The sequence below is a fragment of the Oncorhynchus mykiss genome, chromosome 5, assembly GCF_013265735.2.
Source record: "Oncorhynchus mykiss isolate Arlee chromosome 5, USDA_OmykA_1.1, whole genome shotgun sequence".
NCBI lineage: Eukaryota > Metazoa > Chordata > Actinopteri > Salmoniformes > Salmonidae > Oncorhynchus > Oncorhynchus mykiss.
In genome coordinates, this window is record NC_048569.1 from 91003825 (window position 1) to 91027579 (window position 23755).

Sequence of the window (23755 nt, forward strand, 5' to 3'; positions counted from 1 at the left end):
TGTAGTTCTTAGCTAGACGTTGTAACCTACAGTGGCTTTGTATTCACGGTTCAGACAGTTTATTCTTATCACTTAAGACAACATTCAGGTGTGGCTATGTCTTCCACATAGCCTACTAAATTAGTAAATCAATGTTGATACGTGATGCAATGCTTGTTGGCGAAAATCATTTGAACCATATAGTGAGTGCTACGTTTGGCCTTCTGTTGTCCAATTCAAAAGTTAACCAGTGGAACAAATGTTGCACAAAATCATGTAAATTAAATTGCATTGACTGGTACTTTGTGTTTGATTGAGTTGTGTGTGTTGTATGCAACATCTGTACTTTTTTGAATTAGGTCTACAGTGTTCAGGCTCTCGGTTGGCGATAAGAGAAGCCTGATAGAGCAGCAGTGGAAGACAGCATTCTAGGCTACATCTTCCCTCGTGATTAGGCTATTCAGTGCGGTGCTGGAGCCTGAAAGAGCCATTCTCATTATGTATGAAATATGCACCGTTTCCTCCTTCCCATCCACTTACATTTATATTAAAGTATTTCAACACTGACAGACCATCTCACTTAGGCTACTGGTGCTATATTGAACAAACACCAGCAATCCGCTTCCCTGGCGGCCTTTTTATAGCGTTCACGTTTGATTGAGGATCATCTGAAGAGCTGACCGCAGAGAGAGCCCATTGGTGCGTCAGGGGACAAGGGCGCATCAAGTGATTGGTGAGCGGAGCTCAGGAATAGTGGCACTTGAGTTCACAACAAGCACAGGCAGCACATCAGAGAGAGAGCCTACCAACATGCTTCACACAGAGCGAGCAGGATGATTTTCTATCCCGAATATGGATTTATTGCGATCTACTAGGTTTCATTCACTTGCTTTCGCCTTGGTCATCTATGGTGCACTAACCATAGGGATAGATGGTGAGTAAGGGTACTTTTATTATGTATTTTTTGGTTATACCAGTTGATAACTGTTCAATTCTCATTTCGCAGTTTTTTTAGAAGACATAGGCTGAAGTATAAAGTTCTATCTGGTGTTTGGGTTTATTGATTATTGTGTTGTCACCCTAGTCTGTGTACCCGTCTGTTTAGCTATCATTCCACTCCTTGCCACTACTTGTCGTGCTAAACAGGTTAAGTTATATAAAATGATTTGTATAGCGCACCATTACTGCTGCTGCGTTTCTTCTGAAAATAATGCTGATCAGATCATCCTCGTGCTCTAATTCAAATATATTAAGGGATCGTCTGAAAGTGTTTATGAATCCATCACAGTAGTAGCCAACAATATCGAATTGAACCAGTGTGATCCATTTATTTTTATTTTTAATGAGTGTTAATAACAGTCCTATAACCCACTTATATAGGCATGAACAAGTATCCATTTACATGTAGGATATCTATGTTTTTTAATAGTCCTTACAGAAATGATGCCCTCAGCTGTGTGTAGGAGATCTTAAAAGTATTTGCTATTGGCATACCTGCCCTTTCTCTGATCAGGGGCATTCTCTACTCTCTAACCCCTGAGCTGCATGTGTCACAACAACTATTGTTAAGTAGCTGATCAGTAGACTGTTGTTTCTGATTGGATATAGTGATTCTAACTGGCATGCCTTGAATTTCAATTGGAAATGTAAGGGGTGACATCACTGCTATCTCCCAGTGTTCATGGCACATTCTGTAAGGAGCTCTGAAGCTAAACGAGCACACAAAGACAGACCCAACAATGAGGTGCAGCGTAAGCCCCCACGGGGGGGGGGGGGGGGGGGGGGGGGGGGGGGGCATATTCTATGTCTCCAATACTCCTAAGAGTGTGTTTGAGTCTGTGTGTGGGTTTGTGTGTGAGTCTGTGTGTGCATGTGAGCGCTTGTGTGAGCGCTTGTGTGTGTGTGTGTGTGTGTGTGCTCGTGCATGCTTGTTCTGTTATCACCACTGAAACAAGCAAACACACCAGCCTGTGTGCGCATCAGTCAGTCTGTGAAAGAGAGGCCGGTCAGATCTCCCCTCCACATGTGCTGCAAAAATGAAAGGGCCTTTCTACAAGAGATAGCACTGAACAAAGAGCTATACCGCCATTAGCATATGAAAGAGGCCTTACATGCTGTGGGAGGGGATGTTTGGTTGGCTGGCGCTACGTTTTAAATGCACCATTAGTCAACAGGCTTTTGGTTGAATATTAGGGTACTGATATGCCTCACAGGAAGACCTCTTGGTCTTATAAAGGGACTGTGGTTTCTTAAATGAATGCCATGCAACACTTATTCTGTTTTCAAAAAAGTATTTCCTGATTAATTGACTGATTAAAAGGCATCTCCGTCAACAACCTGTTGGTGTTGGCAAGGCCAGGATGTTTGGCCGCAGTTGGCAGCCTTGACGGTGTGTGTCCCCCAATGGGACGTCAGTTCAACGTCTAGTTTTTAGTTTACATTTGGTTGAGTTGTCAACTAACATGAATTCAATGTAAAATCATAAACAAATTTCACAATGTCATTGGATTTAGGTTAAACGTTGGGTGAAAAAAAACATTGAATTTCACATTCATTTTTTGTTGTTGGAATGACGTGGTTTCATCCAGTTTTTGCCCAGTGGGGATCGTGTGTGTGTGTGCGTGCGTGTGTGCGTGTGTGCGTGTGTGTGTGTGTGTGCGCACTGGTAATGCACACTGGATGATCCAGTGTCTGATCTGCCTTGGATCTACGTACTTCCAGCTGATAGTCCATGATAGTGGACATATGGCTGGACACCCGATATTCTCCCCAGACCTTCCCCAGCCCACCTGGACATCAACCCCCAACCAGGGTCATGCTGAGATGAGGTCTAGACACTCATAAGCTGCTCTAGTGAAAATCTGGAGGCTCTCTGTTTAATTGATTGTCCTTCACAAATGATACTAAGGAGAGAGAGGATGAGTAAGCTGTGCCATTGTCCACGTGGAAAGTGTGATTGCACCACCACCGTGATTGGTCTGATTTGACCATTTTGACAGTCACTGATTGGTCTGATTCGACCATTTTGACAGTCACTCACCTTTCCAGTCAGAAATTTGACTGATCTGTTCACTTACTTTACCAATACATATCTGTAATTCGAATGGACTGGAAAGCTAAGATTTGTGGCGCAATACATTCCTATGTAAATTGATGTGATATACCATTATGGTTGCGTCACCTGCATAACATGGAACTCTGTAAATCCCAAACCTTCAAACAATCGTCATGCAGTTCACACCCCCAACATGGCAGGCCATTCATCGTTTATGGTCATATCCAGCTTTGAGAAAGGCCCGCTGGAATGAACCAAAATGAAAACAGGTGTGCACTTCACACCCCTCTGTGTGTTAAATGCTGTGGGTCCCTTCTTACACGCATTCCATCCATTACACGGCCTGCCACTGTTGATGATCTGATTCTGCTGGGTGGTTATGGCAACTTTGGGTTGCCATGTTTGGGGAAATCCTTGTCGTTGATATCATCCATCGTTGGTGCGTATCCTAGAGTTAGTTTTCTTATTCATCACGCGCTGTTAGTGGTAAGTGCACCCGATTCAGCTGCCCTGCGCGCCATTTTGGGTGTCAGGTAGCCTAGTCGTTAGAGTGTTGGACTTGTAACCGAAAGGTTGCAAGATCAAATCCCTGAGCTGACAAGGTAAAAATCTGTAGTTCTGCCCCTGAACAAGGCAGTTAACCCACTGTTCCTAGGCCATCATTGAAAATAAGAATTGGTTCTTAACTGACTTGCCTTAAATAAAGGTAAAATAAAACAAATGTTTTGAACCATTTCAAATGTCTAAAGATAGAAACTCTGCCTTCCCGGCAGGTCCGCGGGGAGCAAATCAAGTGCACTATATGCCTACCGCTTGCCAATCGGATGGCTCACATTACCATGTCTGTAGTAACGTAGTAGGCGGAAACGACATCTACATCTAAATTGATACTGTGAGATTTCAAAAATGTGAAAACCATGACTAGAGAGCGACTGTCAATGAATACAGCAAAGATCTGCTTTTTTATGAGTGAGTTCGTGTTTTTACTCAGCACTATCCACTTTCTATTCAACACTTTTTTATAATCCATAAACTGTGTGTTCTCCCTACTTCCACTTGCGCTACAACCAGCACTGCAGCTGAAAGGAGTTGGAAAGGGTATCGATAGGCTTGCGTTCTTACCATTAGCCGCATGGATCTGTTTTTAATGTCCACGAATATTTCACTTTCTCTGGTCATAGGAGTAACAACATGAATTTGTGCACGAGGCAGAAAAATTGTGATGCGAATTGAGTTTCGCCATCAGCTGGAAGATGGTGTCCCTTTTGGGTCAGTGTCAGCGGAGGCAAGGGAGAGCTGAGGGACGTTGAGAGGTGAACCTTCAGTCTGCTGCCCTCTCCCTCTGCTGAGACTGACCATCAGATGCAGGCATTCTCCATCAGACCAGTAAAATTAAATAAAAGCGAATGATTTACATTTATACTCACTCAGCTGTGTGTTACAAATAATACAACAGCTAAAACCAATGTGATCATATATCCTACCTCAAATGTTGAAGTATATATTTTTTAAATGGTCTGAGAAAAACGACAAAGCATTGGCAGGGCAATTCAAGCAAAGCCAATATGCGGTGAGAATGTTTTGTGCCTGTAGCCTACTGAACTAACCTCATTGGTACAGTACTGTTTTTAATAGGTTCATGTGGCATAGATTTATGTGTTATTTCCTTTTTGAATGGTAGATCTAAGCTTGCATTTTAACTGAGGAAGTGATCTCGACTCAAAAAAGGTTGGTGACCACTGATCTAAGGGATGAGGAGACGGAAGTGATTCATCTTTATTCTGTTACAGTATATCTCTCTGTCAGGTGTAATGTTTAGGAATGTTCTGCCTCATTTGGTAACATGCAGGATCTAGTGAGTGTTTGGTAACATGTAGGATCCGGTGAGTGTTTGGTAACATGCAGGATCTGGTGAGTGTTTGGTAACATGTAGGATCTGGTGAGTGTTTGGTAACATGTAGGATCTAGTGAGTGTTTGGTAACATGTAGGATCTAGTGAGTGTTTGGTAACATGTAGGATCTGGTGAGTGTTTGTTTGCTTACTTGAGTTTAGCATTTTGTCCAATAGCAGCGATGTAGCCCCTTTCTGCTTTGGGATGTGTTGTTTATACTGTATGTACAGTCGTGGCCAAAAGTTTTGAGAATGACACATATTCCACAAAGTTTGCTGCTTCAGTGTCTTTAGATATTTTTGTCAGATGTTACTATGGAATACTGAAGTATAATTACAAGTATTTCATAAGTGTCCAATGCTTTTATTGACAATTACATGAAGTTGATGCAAAGAGTCAATATTTGCAGTGTTGACCCTTCTTTTCAAGACCTCTGCAATCCGCCCTGGTATGCTGTCAATTAACTTCTGGGCCACATCCTGACTGATGGCAGCCCATTCTTGCATAACCAATGCTTGGAGTTTGTCAGAATTTGTGGGGTTTTGTTTGTCCACCCGCCTCTTGAGGATTGACCACAAGTTCTCAATGGGATTAAGATCTGGGGAGTTTCCTGGTCATGGACCCCAAATATCAATGTTTTGTTCCCTTAGCCACTTATGGCCACTTATGTAAAGGTGCTCCATCATGCTGGAAAAGGCATTGTTCATCACCAAACTGTTCCTGGATGGTTGGGAGAAGTTGCTCTCGGAGGATGTGTTGGTACCATTCTTTATTCATGGCTGTGTTCTTAGGCAAAATTGTGAGTGAGCCCACTCCCTTGGCTGAGAAGCAACCCCAGTCCCAACAATCGGAATGGGGATTCATCAGAGAAAATGACTTTACCCCAGTCTTCAGCAGTCCAATCCCTGTACCTTTTGCAGAATATCAGTCTGTCCCTGATGTTTTTCCTGGAGAGAAGTGGCTTCTTTGCTGCCCTTCTTGACACCAGGCCACCCTCCAAAAGTCTTTGCCTCACTGTGCGTGCATATGCACTCACACCTTCCATTCCTGAGCAAGCTCTGTACTGGTGGTGCCCCGATCCCGCACATGAATCAACTTTAGGAGACGGTCCTGGCACTTGCTGAACTTTCTTTGGCGCCCTGAAGCCTTCTTCACAACAATTGAACCGCTCTCCTTGAAGTTCTTGATGATCCGATAAATGGTTGATTTATAGGTGCAATCTTACTGGCAGTAATATCCTTGCCTGTGAAGCCCTTTTTGAGCAAAGCAATGATGACGGCACGTGTTTCCTTGCAGGTAACCATGGTTGACAGAGGAAGAACAATGATTCCAAGCACCACCCTCCTTTTGAAGCTTCCAGTCTGTTATTCAAACTCAATCAGCATGACAGAGTGATCTCCAGGCTTGTCCTCGTCAACACTCACACCTGTGTTAACGAGAGAATCACTGACATGATGTCAGCTGGTCCTTTTGTGGCAGGGCTGAAATGCAATGAAATTGTTTTTGGGGGATTTAGTTCATTTGCATGGCAAAGAGGGACTTTGCAAGTAATTGCAATTCATCTGATCACTCTTCATAACATTCTGGAGTATATGCAAATTGCCATCATACAAACTGAGGCAGCAGACTTTGTGAAAATATATATTTGTGTCATTCTCAAAACTTTTGGCCACGACTGTAGGAGTTAAATAAAGAGCAAGCTCATAATGGATTTATGAAATAATTTACCCCAGAATGACCTCTACCTGATCTACCTCTACCTCTACCTGTGTCGACCTGGCTGTTACTTGTTAAACTTCTATTCTTGTGATAATTGAAGTAGTGTGTGATACTGTAGGAGAAGTTATGTGCCATGTGTGACTTGTCTGGATCTCATCATATGTGAGAACTCCTTCAAGACTGTTGGAAAAGCATTCCAGGTCAAGCTGGTTGAGAGAATGCCAAGAGTGTGCAAAGCTGTCATCAAGGCAAAGGGTGGCTACTGTGAAGAATCTCAAATATCAATGTATTTTCATTTGTTTAACACATTTTTGGTTACTACATGATTCCATATGTGTTATTTCATAGTTTTGATGTCTTCTATTATTCTACAATGTAGAAAATTATAAAAATAAAGAAAAACCCTTGAATGAGTAGATGAGTGTTTACTGGTTGAAATGGGTGCTATAGAACATACTCTATGTCCTCCTGGAGATCTACTGGGTTGGAAGGCTTTTGCTCCATCCCTATTGTAACACACCCGAGGTACCGTAAAAATTATCTCTCCAGGAGAAGGATTGGCCATCCTTGATCTGTAAATGATACCAGTTCATCTGAATGGATGTTCTATATTCCAGTAAGCCGGGCATTAGGAGGAGCCATTCGGTTAATTCCTCTCTCCCCTGGTAGACGTGTTGGACAAACACGTGAATGGATTAATCCACTAATTAGTATGGGAGGCAACATGTTTACAGCCAAACTAATGAACAGAACAGAAACATAGCTGTGATTGGCAGGCGTTGTGTCATTAATCTCTGCTGTGCTGTGCGATTAAGTAGATGCACAGCAGCACCGAGGCTGTACTAGGAATGAATGCATTGATAAATTACTGACTTCTGTCCGCCTGCGGTCGCCATGGCGATAGAGAGACTGCAGAAACAGAACCGTGGAATTGGTTGCCATGGAGGCCAGCTGTGATGCTTTGTGAGGCTATTAAGTTCCAAAACGTCCTTGTACCGGAGACGAGAATGGGGAGCGAGCAGGCCGCTTTTCATAGGAGGAGAGAGAGCCTTTTGTGTCATACACTATTGGACACAATTGCTATGTGTGACAATGCAAAACTTGACTCATTGTAACACACTGCTGAGAGAATAAAATACATTAGTAGACATATGAATCCCTTTTAGTTTATCCTCACGAGTACATTTTTTAGTGGTACTGACATTTGTACGACAATGTAAAATAGACAGAGAATGTATGAAAGATACCTTGAGAATAATATACAGGATATCAGAATAAGTCTGCTGTGACATATTTCAGTTTCCCCCTGAAGATCAATTGCTATTAGTTGAATCAGACATTTTAGTGCACGTCCGGAACTAAAGCCTGCACACCTTTGGCCCTCCGAGTCTGGAATGTTCCACCCATGTGCAAAAACAGAAACACACATAATGGCAGAATATGGAGAATGAACAGAGTGCATCTTCAAGACCCGAAATGTATTAAATACTTAAATGAAAAAAATAAAGGCCTTTACCATTACAAATGCAGACTTAGAGGACAGAGTAAAGCCGAACCCCGACATAATTTGGGATGCTTTTAAGGGGTACATTAGGGGAATGATAATATTATACTCTGCTAAAGTTAAATCTGAGTTCAACATTTTAATTCAAGAAAAATATAAATAAATCCCTATCTTAGAAAAAGCCCTAAACATTTTTACAAGGTAAAGAAGAAAATACAATTTCAGAACTTAAGCAGGAATATTATTTTTTACTCTTGAAGAGAGCCAACAACTACAGGTTAAGTAAGGGATAAACAGTGATGTTCTGTACATTACCTTGGAAATAATGGACGGGTCAGCAGAGTTCATTTTTCCAAGGTAATGTACAGAATGGAAGCCTTTATCTCGTTTATACCACAATTGCCAAAGAAAACAATACTAAAGCACACATTTACCGGTAGAAATAACATTATTTTGTTGAAATTTTCATTTATATAAGATTACTTAGTATATAAGATACTTAGTCATCTTTTGGTTTCTAGAGACATGACCCAGTCGTTCGTTCGATTGGTTTGATATTTATGGACACAACCCAGTCGTTGGTACTTTATGTTCCGTTGCTATGCTCGTTCATTCTTTATGTCCCTTGTTTGCTAGCTAGCCATCTAGCTACGGCTAACACGGTCACAACCTCTGCAGTCAGAATAACAGCAAAGTAGCTGCATTTGCGTTTGTTTAGCTATTTTCTATTGGCATTCATTTGGATACATCCATAACAATGAGCTGATGATGCCCGGTTTTGCCTGGCCTAGCTAGAAAAGTTAGTGTTGTTGCCTTCTCCTCAGTATACTCAACAACAACACTAGGCTAGAAGCTAGCTAAATACACTGCTCAAAAAAATAAAGGGAACACTAAAATAACACATCCTAGATCTGAATGAATGAAATATTCTTATTAAATACTTTTTTCTTTACATAGTTGAATGTGCTGACAACAAAATCACACAAAAATTATCAATGGAAATCAAATTTATCAACCCATGGAGGTCTGGATTTGGAGTCACACTCAAAATTAAAGTGGAAAACCACACTACAGGCTGATCCAACTTTAATGTAATGTCCTTAAAACAAGTCAAAATGAGGCTCAGTAGTGTGTGTGGGCTCCACGTGCCTGTATGACCTCCCTACAACGCCTGGGCATGCTCCTGATGAGGTGGCGGATGGTCTCCTGAGGGATCTCCTCCCAGACCTGGACTAAAGCATCCGCCAACTCCTGGACAGTCTGTGGTGCAACGTGGCGTTGGTGGATGGAGCGAGGCATGATGTCCCAGATGTGCTCAATTGGATTCAGGTCTGGGGAACGGTCCATAGCATCAATGCCTTCCTCTTTCAGGAACTGCTGACACACTCCAGCCACATTGTCTTGCATTAGGAGGAACCCAGGGCCAACCGCACCAGCATATGGTCTCACAAGGGGTCTGAGGATCTCATCTCAGTACCTAATGGCAGTCAGGCTACCTCTGGCGAGCACATGGAGGGCTGTGCGGCCCCCCAAAGAAATGCCACCCCACACCATGACTGACCCACTGCCAAACCGGTCATGCTGGAGGATGTTGCAGGCAGCAGAACGTTCTGTCACGTCTGTCACATGTGCTCAGTGTGAACCTGCTTTCATCTGTGAAGAGCACAGGACGCCAGTGGCGAATTTGCCAATCTTGGTGTTCTCTGGCAAATGCCAAACGTCCTGCACGGTGTTGGGCTGTAAGCACAACCCCCACCTGTGGACGTCGGGCCCTCATACCACCCTCATGGAGTCTGTTTCTGACCATTTGAGCAGACACATGCACATTTGTGGCCTGCTGGAGGTCATTTTGCTGGGCTCTGGCAGTGCTCCTCCTGCTCCTCCTTGCACAAAGGCGGAGGTAGCGGTCCTGCTTCTGGGTTGTTGCCCTCCTACGGCCTCCTCCACTTCTCCTGATGTACTGGCCTGTCTCCTGGTAGCGCCTCCATGCTCTGGACACTACGCTGACAGACACAGCAAACCTTCTTGCCACAGCTCGCATTGATGTGCCATCCTGGATGAGTTGCACTACCTGAGCCACTTGTGTGGGATGCTACCACTAGAGTGAAAGCACCGCCAGCATTCAAAAGTGACCAAAACATCAGCCAGGAAGCATAGGAACTGAGAAGTGGTCTGTGGTCACCACCTGCAGAACCACTCCTTTATTGGGGGTGTCTTGCTAATTGCCTATAATGTCCACCTGTTGTCTATTCCATTTGCACAACAGCATGTGAAATTTATTGTCAATCAGTGTTGCTTCCTAAGTGGACAGTTTGATTTCACAGAAGTGTGATTGACTTGGAGTTACATTGTGTTGTTTAAGTGTTCCCTTTATTTTTTGAGCAATGTAGTTTGTTGCTAGCAAACCTGCCAATATGACAACCAAATAAAAATATATCAGATGTTGAAAACAGCTTGTCAAACTAGAAACACGTGAGAGGATTTGACAGCATACAAAGAATAACTCATGATCTACAGATATCCTTTACAACTTCTTATGGCTTAGATCCCGCTAACGGGATCGATATGACAACAGCCAGTGAAAGTGCAGAGTGCCAAATTCAAAACAACAGAAATCTCATAATTAAAATTCCTCAAACATAGAAGTATTTTACACCATTGTAAAGATAAACTTGTTGTTAATCCCACCACAGTGTCCGATTTCAAAAAGGCTTTACGACGAAAGCACACCAAACGATTATGTCAGATCTGCACCTAGTCACAGAAAAACACAGCCATTTTTCCAGCCAAAGAGAGGAGTCACAATTAGCAGAAATAGAGATAAAATGAATCACTAAACTTTGATGATCTTCATCAGATGACACTCATATGACTTCATGTTACACAATACATGTATGTTTTGTTCGATAAAGTTCATATTTACATACAAATATCTGAGTTTACATTGGCGCGTTATGTTCAGTAGTTCCAAAACATCCAGGGATTTTGCAGAGAGCCACATCAATTTACATAAATACTCATCATAAATGTTGATGAAAATACAAGTGTTATGCATGGAACTTTAGATAAACTTCTCCTTAATGCAACCACTGTGTCAGATTTCAAAAAAGCTTTACCGAAAAAGCACACCATGCAATAATCTGAGTACAGCGCTCAGACAACAAAACAAGCCATACAGATATCCGCCATGTTGTGGAGTCAACAGAAGTCAGAAATAGCATGATAAATATTCACTTACCTTTGATGATCTTCATCAGAATGCACTCCCAGGAATCCCAGTTCCACAATAAATGTTTGATTTGTTCGATAAAGTCCATCATTTATGTCCAAATACCTCCTTTTTGTTCGCACGTTTAGTACACAATCCAAACTCACGACGCGCGGGCAGGTCCAGGCGAAAGTTCCGAAGAAAAGTCATATTACAGTTCGTAGAAACATGTCAAATGAAGTATAGAATCAATCTTTGGGATGTTTTTATCATAAATCTTCAATAATGTTCCAACCGGAGAATTCCTTTGTCTGTAGAAATGCAATGGAATGCAAGCTAACTCTCACGTGAACGCGCGTGATCAGCTCATGCCACTCTGGCAGACCTCTGACTCATTCAGCTCTCATTCCTCCTTCCTTCACAGTAGAAGCATCAAACATGAAAAACTACAAACTTCAGATTTCCCACTTCCTGGTTGGATTTTTTCTCAGGTTTTTGCCTGCCATATAAGTTCTGTTATACGCACAGACATCATTCAAACAGTTTTAGAAACTTCAGCGTGTTTTCTATTCAAATCCAACAATATGCATATATTAGCAAATGGGCCTGAGTAGCAGGCAGTTTACTCTGGGCACCTTATTCATCCAAGCTACTCAATACTGCCCCCATCCATAAGAAGTTTTAAGTGAACCACAAAAAATATGAAACACTTAATTTAATATAACAACAAACAACAAATATATAAAGATAACTTTATCCCATTACTCAACAACATGAAAGCAGATGTAACTAAATATGGGAACAATCTTCCCATAAATCTTACCGGTAGAATAAACTTCTTCAGAATGGAATGGCTCCCAAAGTTGTTGTTTTTTTGGTAGTACTAACCACTCCACCAAAGACATTCTTAAAAAAGTATACTCGGCCATAACAGACCTCATATGGGCAAATAAAACTGATAGAGTAAATAGAAAAGTTTTACATCTCCCTAAATCTGAGGATAGTTTTAAACTTCCAGATTTGAAATTGCATCAACTTGCCACACAAGGTTTTTACTTGCGACCATATAGTTAAATGCACTAAAGAGGAACAATGGGAACGTATTGAAGATGTGCATGCTCATCCCCAGAATACTTTCTCATATTTGTTTTCAGAGGATAGAGATAAGAGGATTAACAACTCGATAGCTAAGAACACTATAACAATATGGATGAAAATGACAAATTCTACAAGAACCAATATCACTCCCTAAAACCAAACCCCAATGGAACAATCCTTGGATAGCTTTTCACAATTCAATCGTAAATGATGTGGTAATAGGAAATACAAATATTTCCATGTCAGAATTAAAAAGCGGGTTGGACTGACCAATGTAGACATTTTCAAATATATGCAACTTAAAAGTTCCATTTCACAAAATCTTGACCTGTAAGCAATGCTGAGGGAGTCCTATTTGACTCAGAAAAAAATACGCATATGATAGGTAAGATATACAAAACCTTGCAGAGAGCATATCTAACTGACAATGTCTTAGAAAAAAATATAAACTATTCGAATCAAGACTTGAAAATAACTGATATAGATGGAGGGAGTGTTGGAACATAACATGAAATTACAGTCAAAATGAATGTAGGCTTCATCCAGTATAAACTAATGAATATAATGTATTATACAAGAGACAAAATTATACAGCACAACAGCAGAGTCATTTCTTAAGTGTAAAACGAGTTATGGGTGGATGAATCAAATATATTATTATTTAAATATAGGAAAGGTGTGGGCTACAGAGAAAAATAGAATAGTGCAATTTGTGGCCATATGGCTTAGAGTGCTACAAGCACTGTGAATTTCCAGAGGATGAAGGATGAGGGCGAGTGAGGTTGTGAGACATATGTGATGTGTATGGTTGCTGTGGGAACATGTGGGTCTGAGCAGGTGTGATGTCATAATGTGTATGGTTGCTGTGGGAACATGTGGGTCTGAGCAGGTGTGATGTCATAATGTGTATGGTTGCTGTGGGAACATGTGGGTCTGAGCAGGTGTGATGTCATAATGTGAATGGTTGCTGTGGGAACATGTGGGTCTGACCAGGTGTGATGTCATAATGTGTAGGGTTGCTGTGGGAACATTTGGGTCTGAGCAGGTGTGATGTCATAATGTGTATGGTTGCTGTGGGAACATGTGGGTCTGACCTGGTGTGATGTCATAATGTGTATGGTTGCTGTGGGAACATGTGGGTCTGAGCAGGTGTGATGTCATAATGTGTAGGGTTGCTGTGGGAACATTTGGGTCTGAGCAGGTGTGATGTCATTGATGTGTATGGTTGCTGTGGGAACATGTGGGTCTGAGCAGGTGTGATGTCATTGATATTTGTTGAAATGTGTGTGCGTCTATTTATTGTCTCATGTATTGTTGTTATTGTTTGAGAGGGTAAAAAACATAGTAAAAAATAAACCCATCAGTCAGACAATCAATCAAAACATGACTTCCTGTCCCCAGGTGCATCCCCTCTGAAAGCGAGGTCGGCGGCCCCGTTAACGGACCAGTGTTTCCCCAACCCCTGCTACAACCGGGCCATCTGCCGTAGCCGTGGTGATGGTTACTCTTGTTTCTGCGTGCCGGGGTTCCAGGGTGAGCGCTGCCAGATCGAGGTGAACGAGTGTGTGTCGCAGCCCTGCAGGAACAGAGCCACCTGCGTAGACAGGGTGGGCAGGTACGCCTGCCTCTGCAGCCCGGGGTTCACAGGTAAGAGGAGAGAAGAGACGGCTCCTCCAAGGCTCTGTTCAGTAATGCACCAATAGGGAAATGGATGTACTACCTGAACTTAGGTTGCAAAGGGTTCTGTTTCATTGTTAGGTGAAAAGTATGGAGAACACCTCCAAATGGTTCAGAAAAAGGGGTGCCCAATGTTACATGGGTGCAGGCTTTTGCTCCAGCCAAGCAGTAACACACTGCGTAATCAACTAGGCTTTAATTATATCTTTGATTAGTTGAATCAGGTGTGTTCCCAGTCAAGGGATGAAGGTTGCTCACCACTGGCCCCAATGAGTGTACAATGTTGTCATCTAGTGTCAGTTTGAGCTCATTACACTAGTCCTCAATCTAACCCTACCCTCTTCTATGCTCTCTAGCTCATACTGTATGTTTAAAAGAAGAAAAACAAACACATAATATCAGAATATCTATATCTTTTCCATACTCTATGACAGTTAGAGATAGAGAGAAATGCTAATTAAAGATAATCTGTGGGTAATCCTAGTTCTTTAGAGTATTTTAGGTACGATAAGGTTAAATACAAGGCTACTTTCAGATGGACGAATCTTGTTAAATCTCCTCTGTTTACTATTTTGCCACCCGTCCAAGGCCGAACTCTCCATCACTCTGTGTTCTGGTTTACAGTGTGATTGATTAGTGGAGTCTGCTGAGTGGAGGTCGGCTCATAATAATGGCTGGAACGGCGCGAGTGGAATGGCATCAAACACATAGAAACCGTGTGACACATAGAAACCGTGTGACACATAGAAACCGTGTGACATATAGAAACCGTGTGACACATAGAAACCGTGTGACACATAGAAACCGTGTGACATATAGAAACCATGTGACACATAGAAACCATGTGACACATAGAAACCGTGTGACACATAGAAACCGTGTGACACATAGAAACCGTGTGACACATAGAAACCATGTGACACATAGAAACCATGTGACACATAGAAACCGTGTGACACATAGAAACCATGTGACACATAGAAACCATGTGACACATAGAAACCGTGTGACACATAGAAACCGTGTGACACATAGAAACCATCTGACACATAGAAACCGTGTGACACATAGAAACCGTGTGACACATAGAAACCGTGTGACACATAGAAACCATGTGACACATAGAAACCATCTGACACATAGAAACCGTGTGACACATAGAAACCGTGTGACACATAGAAACCGTGTGACACATAGAAACCGTGTGACACATAGAAACCGTGTGACACATAGAAACCGTGTGTTTGATACCATTCCACCGATTCCGCTCCAGGCTTTATCACGAGTCCGTCCTCCCCATTTAAAGTGACACCAACCTCCTGTGTCTGGGCTTCAGAATAACATGTTAGAACATGATGATTGGTGCTTCGATCAGAAATAAACATGAACAAAACAACAGCACAAGGGCTCCCGAGTGGTGCAGCGGTCTGAGGCACTGCAGTGCAAGAGGCGTCACTACAGTCCTTGGTTGGAATCCAGGCTGTATCACATCCGGCCGTGATTGGGAGTCCCATAGGGTGGTGCACAATTGGCCCAGAGTTGTCGGGGTGTGGCCAGGGTAGGCCGTCATTGTAAATAAGAATTTGTTCTTAACTGACTTGCCTAGTTAAATAAAGGTCAAATAAAATTATAAATTATAAAAGAAACAGCCTCTAATATCAGTGCATGATGATCAGTCAGCCAGTCAACATGAAATCATTTCATCCTCAGTATGATCCCCACAGGTACATATTGACATTCCCCATCATGTTTCTCTAACAGACCTGTCCAGATGGTTTGGCCAATGTGTTTTATAAGACCACAGTCCATGTTACAGAGCCTCTGACGGCCATGTTTGATGTTCCAGGTGCCACCTGTGAGGTCCAGATTAACGAGTGTCAATCACAGCCCTGCCTCAACGGCGGGAGTTGTCATGACTACGTCAACGGCTTCTCATGCACCTGCATGCCCGGTTTCCAGGGCGACCGCTGTGAAATCGACGTTGACGAGTGCCATCACCAGCCATGCCAAAACGGGGCCCTGTGTATTGATAGGTTGAATGGGTCAGTAGTTTGTGAGTGAGAGAGAGATTTGTATTCATTTGTGCGGAGTAAAACAAGACACGCCTACGTAATGAGCAAGGCGTCGAAGACGTGGATGTTGATTAAGGCAGCCCCCCCCCCCCGCACCTCTCTGATTCAGAGGGGTTGGGTTAAATGCTGAAGACACATTTCAGTTGAATGCATTCAGTTGTACAACTGACTAGTTATCCCCCTTTCCCTTTAATACTTGCCTGCAAAGCTTCACTTTTTATTGGAAAAGTAATTGGCACTGAAACTGCAAGATCCGTAACTGAAAATCCTTATCATTTCAGGTACAGCTGCGACTGCTCTCAGATCACCTTCACTGGTCGACACTGTGAAACTGCTGCTCCTCCATGCACGTCCCAGCCATGCCTCAACGGCGCCATCTGTGTGGAGGACGAGGGGAACTACACCTGTGACTGCTGGCCAGGTACAGTGCAGTCACACTGTCACAAGACAGAAAGAACTGTAGGCACTTCATTAGCAGTCAAGTATGAAGTCTGTTCTTGAAATGGCACCTGCAGCCCCAAGGAGGTATTTTGTGTTTGTGTTTATTATGGATCCCCATTAGTTCCTGCCAAGGCAGCAGCTACTCTTCCTGGGGTTTATTATGGATCCCCATTAGTTCCTGCCAAGGCAGCAGCTACTCTTCCTGGGGTTTATTATGGATCCCCATTAGTTCCTGCCAAGGCAGCAGCTACTCTTCCTGGGGGTTATTATGGATCCCCACTAGTTCCTGCCAAGGCAGCAGCTACTCTTCCTGGGGTTTATTATGGATCCCCATTAGTTCCTACCAAGGCAGCAGCTACTCTTCCTGGGGTTTATTATGGATCCCCATTAGTTCCTGCCAATGCAGCAGCTACTCTTCCTGGGGTTTATTATGGATCCCCATTAGTTCCTGTCAAGGCAGCAGCTACTCTTCCTGGGGTTTATTATGGATCCCCATTAGTTCCTGCCAAGGCAGCAGCTACTCTTCCTGGGGTTTATTATGGATCCCCATTAGTTCCTGTCAAGGCAGCAGCTACTCTTCCTGGGGGTTATTATGGATCCCCATTAGTTCCTGTCAAGGCAGCAGCTACTCTTCCTGGGGTTTATTATGGATCCCCATTAGTCCCTGTCAAGGCAGCAGCTACTCTTCCTGGGGTTTATTATGGATCCCCATTAGTTCCTGCCAAGGCAGCAGCTACTCTTCCTGGGGTTTATTATGGATCCCCATTAGTTCCTGTCAAGGCAGCAGCTACTCTTCCTGGGGTTTATTATGGATCCCCATTAGTTCCTGCCAAGGCAGCAGCTACTCTTCCTGGGGTTTATTATGGATCCCCATTAGTTCCTGCCAAGGCAGCAGCTACTCTTCCTGGGGGTTATTATGGATCCCCATTAGTTCCTGCCAAGGCAGCAGCTACTCTTCCTGGGGTTTATTATGGATCCCCATTAGTTCCTGCCAAGGCAGCAGCTACTCTTCCTGGGGTTTATTATGGATCCCCATTAGTTCCTGTCAAGGCAGCAGCTACTCTTCCTGGGGTTTATTATGGATCCCCATTAGTTCCTGTCAAGGCAGCAGCTACTCTTCCTGGGGTTTATTATGGATCCCCATTAGTTCCTACCAAGGCAGCAGATACTCTTCCTGGGGTTTATTATGGATCCCCATTAGTTCCTGCCAAGGCAGCAGCTACTCTTCCTGGCGTTTATTATGGATCCCCATTAGTTCCTGTCAAGGCAGCAGCTACTCTTCCTGGGGGTTATTATGGATCCCCATTAGTTCCTGTCAAGGCAGCAGCTACTCTTCCTGGGGTTTATTATGGATCCCCATTAGTCCCTGTCAAGGCAGCAGCTACTCTTCCTGGGGTTTATTATGGATCCCCATTAGTTCCTGCCAAGGCAGCAGCTACTCTTCCTGGGGTTTATTATGGATCCCCATTAGTTCCTGTCAAGGCAGCAGCTACTCTTCCTGGGGTTTATTATGGATCCCCATTAGTTCCTGCCAAGGCAGCAGCTACTCTTCCTGGGGTTTATTATGGATCCCCATTAGTTCCTGCCAAGGCAGCAGCTACTCTTCCTGGGGGTTATTATGGATCCCCATTAGTTCCTGCCAAGGCAGCAGCTACTCTTCCTGGGGTTTATTATGGATCCCCATTAGTTCCTGCCAAGGCAGCAGCTACTCTTCCTGGGGTTTATTATGGATCCCCATTAGTTCCTGTCAAGGCAGCAGCTACTCTTCCTGGGGTTTATTATGGATCCCCATTAGTTCCTGTCAAGGCAGCAGCTACTCTTCCTGGGGTTTATTATGGATCCCCATTAGTTCCTACCAAGGCAGCAGATACTCTTCCTGGGGTTTATTATGGATCCCCATTAGTTCCTGCCAAGGCAGCAGCTACTCTTCCTGGCGTTTATTATGGATCCCCATTAGTTCCTGTCAAGGCAGCAGCTACTCTTCCTGGGGTTTATTATGGATCCCCATTAGTTCCTGTCAAGGCAGCAGCTACTCTTCCTGGGGTTTATTATGGATCCCCATTAGTTCCTACCAAGGCAGCAGCTACTCTTCCTGGGGGTTATTATGGATCCCCACTAGTTCCTGCCAAGGCAGCAGCTACTCTTCCTGGGGGTTATTATGGATCCCCATTAGTTCCTGCCAAGGCAGCAGCTACTCTTCCTGGGGTTTATTATGGATCCCCATTAGTTCCTGCCAAGGCAGCAGCTACTCTTCCTGGGGTTTATTATGGATCCCCATTAGTTCCTGCCAAGGCAGCAGCTACTCTTCCTGGGGTTTATTATGGATCCCCATTAGTTCCTGCCATGGCAGCAGCTACTCTTCCTGGGGTTTATTATGGATCCCCATTAGTTCCTGTCAAGGCAGCAGCTACTCTTCCTGGGGTTTATTATGGATCCCCATTAGTTCCTGCCAAGGCAGCAGCTACTCTTCCTGGGGTTTATTATGGATCCCCATTAGTTCCTGTCAAGGCAGCAGCTACTCTTCCTGGGGTTTATTATGGATCCCCATTAGTTCCTGTCAAGGCAGCAGCTACTCTTCCTGGTGTTTATTATGGATCCTCATTAGTTCCTGTCAAGGCAGCAGCTACTCTTCCTGGGGTTTATTATGGATCCCCATTAGTTCCTGTCAAGGCAGCAGCTACTCTTCCTGGGGTTTATTATGGATCCCCATTAGTTCCTGTCAAGGCAGCAGCTACTCTTCCTGGGGTTTATTATGGATCCCCATTAGTTCCTACCAAGGCAGCAGCTACTCTTCCTGGGGTTTATTATGGATCCCCATTAGTTCCTGCCAAGGCAGCAGCTACTCTTCCTGGGGGTTATTATGGATCCCCATTAGTTCCTGCCAAGGCAGCAGCTACTCTTCCTGGGGTTTATTATGGATCCCCATTAGTTCCTGCCAAGGCAGCAGCTACTCTTCCTGGGGTTTATTATGGATCCCCATTAGTTCCTGCCAAGGCAGCAGCTACTCTTCCTGGGGTTTATTATGGATCCCCATTAGTTCCTGTCAAGGCAGCAGCTACTCTTCCTGGGGTTTATTATGGATCCCCATTAGTTCCTACCAAGGCAGCAGCTACTCTTCCTGGGGTTTATTATGGATCCCCATTAGTTCCTGCCAAGGCAGCAGCTACTCTTCCTGGGGTTTATTATGGATCCCCATTAGTTCCTGCCAAGGCAGCAGCTACTCTTCCTGGGGTTTATTATGGATCCCCATTAGTTCCTGCCATGGCAGCAGCTACTCTTCCTGGGGTTTATTATGGATCCCCATTAGTTCCTGTCAAGGCAGCAGCTACTCTTCCTGGGGTTTATTATGGATCCCCATTAGTTCCTGCCAAGGCAGCAGCTACTCTTCCTGGGGTTTATTATGGATCCCCATTAGTTCCTGTCAAGGCAGCAGCTACTCTTCCTGGGGTTTATTATGGATCCCCATTAGTTCCTGTCAAGGCAGCAGCTACTCTTCCTGGTGTTTATTATGGATCCTCATTAGTTCCTGTCAAGGCAGCAGCTACTCTTCCTGGGGTTTATTATGGATCCCCATTAGTTCCTGCCAAGGCAGCAGCTACTCTTCCTGGGGGTTATTATGGATCCCCACTAGTTCCTGCCAAGGCAGCAGCTACTCTTCCTGGGGGTTATTATGGATCCCCACTAGTTCCTGCCAAGGCAGCAGCTACTCTTCCTGGGGTTTATTATGGATCCCCATTAGTTCCTGCCAAGGCAGCAGCTACTCTTCCTGGGGGTTATTATGGATCCCCACTAGTTCCTGCCAAGGCAGCAGCTACTCTTCCTGGGGTTTCTTATGGATCCCCATTAGTTCCTGCCAAGGCAACAGCTACTCTTCCTGGTGTTTATTATGGATCCCCATTAGTTCCTGCCAAAGCTACTCTTCCTGGGTTTACAGTGCCTTGCGAAAGTATTCGGCCCCCTTGAACTTTGCGACCTTTTGCTACATTTCAGGTTTCAAACATAAAGATATAAAACTGTATTTTTTTGTGAAGAATCAACAACAAGTGGGACACAATCATGAAGTGGAACGACATTTATTGGATATTTCAAACTTTTTTAACAAATCAAAAACTGAAAAATTGGGCGTGCAAAATTATTCAGCCCCTTTACTTTCAGTGCAGCAAACTCTCTCCAGAAGTTCAGTGAGGATCTCTGAATGATCCAATGTTGACCTAAATGACTAATGATGATAAATACAATCCACCTGTGTGTAATCAAGTCTCCGTATAAATGCACCTGCACTGTGATAGTCTCAGAGGTCCGTTAAAAGCGCAGAGAGCATCATGAAGAACAAGGAACACACCAGGCAGGTCCGAGATACTGTTGTGAAGAAGTTTAAAGCCGGATTTGGATACAAAAAGATTTCCCAAGCTTTAAACATCCCAAGGAGCACTGTGCAAGCGATAATATTGAAATGGAAGGAGTATCAGACCACTGCAAATCTACCAAGACCTGGCCGTCCCTCTAAACTTTCAGCTCATACAAGGAGAAGACTGATCAGAGATGCAGCCAAGAGGCCCATGATCACTCTGGATGAACTGCAGAGATCTACAGCTGAGGTGGGAGACTCTGTCCATAGGACAACAATCAGTCGTATATTGCACAAATCTGGCCTTTATGGAAGAGTGGCAAGAAGAAAACCATTTCTTAAAGATATCCATAAAAAGTGTTGTTTAAAGTTTGCCACAAGCCACCTGGGAGACACACCAAACATGTGGAAGAAGGTCAGATGAAACCAAAATTGAACTTTTTGGCAACAATGCAAAACGTTATGTTTGGAGTAAAAGCAACACAGCTGAACACACCATCCCCACTGTCAAACATGATGGTGGCAGCATCATGGTTTGGGCCTGCTTTTGTTCAGCAGGGACAGGGAAGATGGTTAAAATTGATGGGAAGATGGATGGAGCCAAATACAGGACCATTCTGGAAGAAAACCTGATGGAGTCTGCAAAAGACCTGAGACTGGGACGGAGATTTGTCTTCCAACAAGACAATGATCCAAAACATAAAGCAAAATCTACAATGGAATGGTTCAAAAATAAACATATCCAGGTGTTAGAATGGCCAAGTCAAAGTCCAGACCTGAATCCAATCGAGAATCTGTGGAAAGAACTGAAAACTGCTGTTCACAAATGCTCTCCATCCAACCTCACTGAGCTCGAGCTGTTTTGCAAGGAGGAATGGGAAAAAATGTCAGTCTCTCGATGTGCAAAACTGATAGAGACATACCCCAAGCGACTTACAGCTGTAATCGCAGCAAAAGGGGGCGCTACAAAGTATTAACTTAAGGGGGCTGAATAATTTTGCACGCCCAATTTTCAGTTTTTGATTTGTTAAAAAAGTTTGAAATATCCAATAAATGTCGTTCCACTTCATGATTGTGTCCCACTTGTTGTTGATTCTTCACAAAAAAATACAGTTTTATATCTTTATGTTTGAAGCCTGAAATGTGGCAAAAGGTCGCAAAGTTCAAGGGGGCCGAATACTTTCGCAAGGCACTGTATTATGGATCCCCATTAGTTCCTGTCAAGGCAACAGCTACTTTTCCTGGTGTCCAGCAACATTAAGGCAGTTATGTACAGTTTAAAATATTACATGACATTACATTTCATAACACTTTTCACAACACATTAAGTGTGTTCCCTCAGGCCACTACTCCACTATCACGTATTTACAATACAACATCCATGTGTGCGTGTGTGTAGAGTGTGTGTCTCATCATGTGCATGTGTGTCTGTGTCTGTGTGTGTCTCGTCACAGTTTCCACTCTTCCATAAGGTGTATTTTTATTTTTATTATTTTCTACTGCTTGCATCAGTTACTGGCTTCCAGCCACAGCAGCTTGTGTTAATGTCCTGCCTGCCTGCTTGTGGCTAAAGTTAAAACAGTGTGTCTCTGGGTTTCAGGCCTAAAATGCACCTCTCCCCCAAATGTGAGGAATGTTCTTTGTTATCCTGAGAAATATAGAGAGGAATGTGTGCGTGTTGTCTATCCCCCTGTATGTCTTACATTCTGTCTGTGTCCTGCCCAGGGTTCAAGGGTCGTCAGTGTGAGGTGGATGTGAGTGAGTGCAGCAGCAACCCCTGTCTGTACAGGGGACACTGTATAGAGCTGTCCTGGCAGAGCCTGTATGGTTCAGAGCCTCTGCTTCCAGACCACTACGACCCACAGCAAGCTGCAGGCTTCATATGCAGCTGCCCACCAGGAACCACAGGTAATGTCCCATTGAAACACATCATGAACTAGGAACCACAGGTAATGTCCCATTGAAACACATCATGAACTAGGAACCACATGTAATGTCCCATTGAAACACATTATGAATGATTTCTGATCACTGTCATTACCCATCAAAGGTTAAAATTTCTGCTCGATGAGGCTAGGCACTCCCATAACAAATGAGTGCATGCTCATTTCCTAAATATGACAACCATACGTATGGATACTGGTCCAGCCTATTGTTTAGGTCACCCCCAACAACCAACGATCACCTCTGTTTCATAACTATATGACATGCACCTGTAGCTTGGGCCTACTCACAGTTTTCACCCATTAGGGAAAGGTGGATACCTAGTCAGTTGTACAACTGAAATGTGTCTTCTGCATTTAACCCAACCCCTCTGAATCAGAGAGGTGCGGGGGGCTGCCATAAGCAACATCCACGTCTTCAGCGCCCGGGGAACAGTGGGTTAACTGCCTTGCTCAGGGGCAGAACAGGGATTCGATCCAGCAACCTTTTGGTTACTGGCTAAACGCTCTAACCACTAGGCTACCACTAGCGCTCTATTCTATTCATCCTGCTGCATATGCAGTCCTGTGATCTGCCCGTAAGGCCCAGCAGGTAAGACCAGTGGCTGTGTCTATAATTGACTCCCCCAGCAGTCACCAGTGTTCACTCTGTAATTGCATTAGTGTTAATCCTGAGGATCTGGCTTCCCTGAACTACTCCCTGCAGAAGGACTCAGCACTGTGTTCAGTTGTGAATGACTGGAGACCAGAGGACAGGGACTGTTGGCTACTATGATGACCTGTGGTCACAATGGGATGGAACACTCGGTGGTAGTTGAC

At 43.8% G+C, this 23755-nt stretch overlaps 1 protein-coding gene across 2 annotated transcripts in view; it reads left to right on the plus strand.

Annotated features, from left to right (window-relative positions):
- The first annotated feature begins 735 nt into the window (after positions 1 to 735).
- LOC110523038 (protein crumbs homolog 1-like) overlaps positions 736 to 23755 on the plus strand; it is a 67573-nt gene continuing 44553 nt past the window's right edge. For both annotated transcript variants that reach the window (XM_036978759.1, XM_036978760.1), the window contains exons 1-5: positions 736 to 913; positions 13857 to 14102; positions 15979 to 16174; positions 16486 to 16625; positions 22719 to 22901. In XM_036978759.1, coding sequence (XP_036834654.1) covers positions 832 to 913; positions 13857 to 14102; positions 15979 to 16174; positions 16486 to 16625; positions 22719 to 22901 — 847 coding nt within the window. In that variant the 5' untranslated portion in view covers positions 736 to 831. The remainder of the gene's footprint in view (positions 914 to 13856; positions 14103 to 15978; positions 16175 to 16485; positions 16626 to 22718; positions 22902 to 23755) is intronic.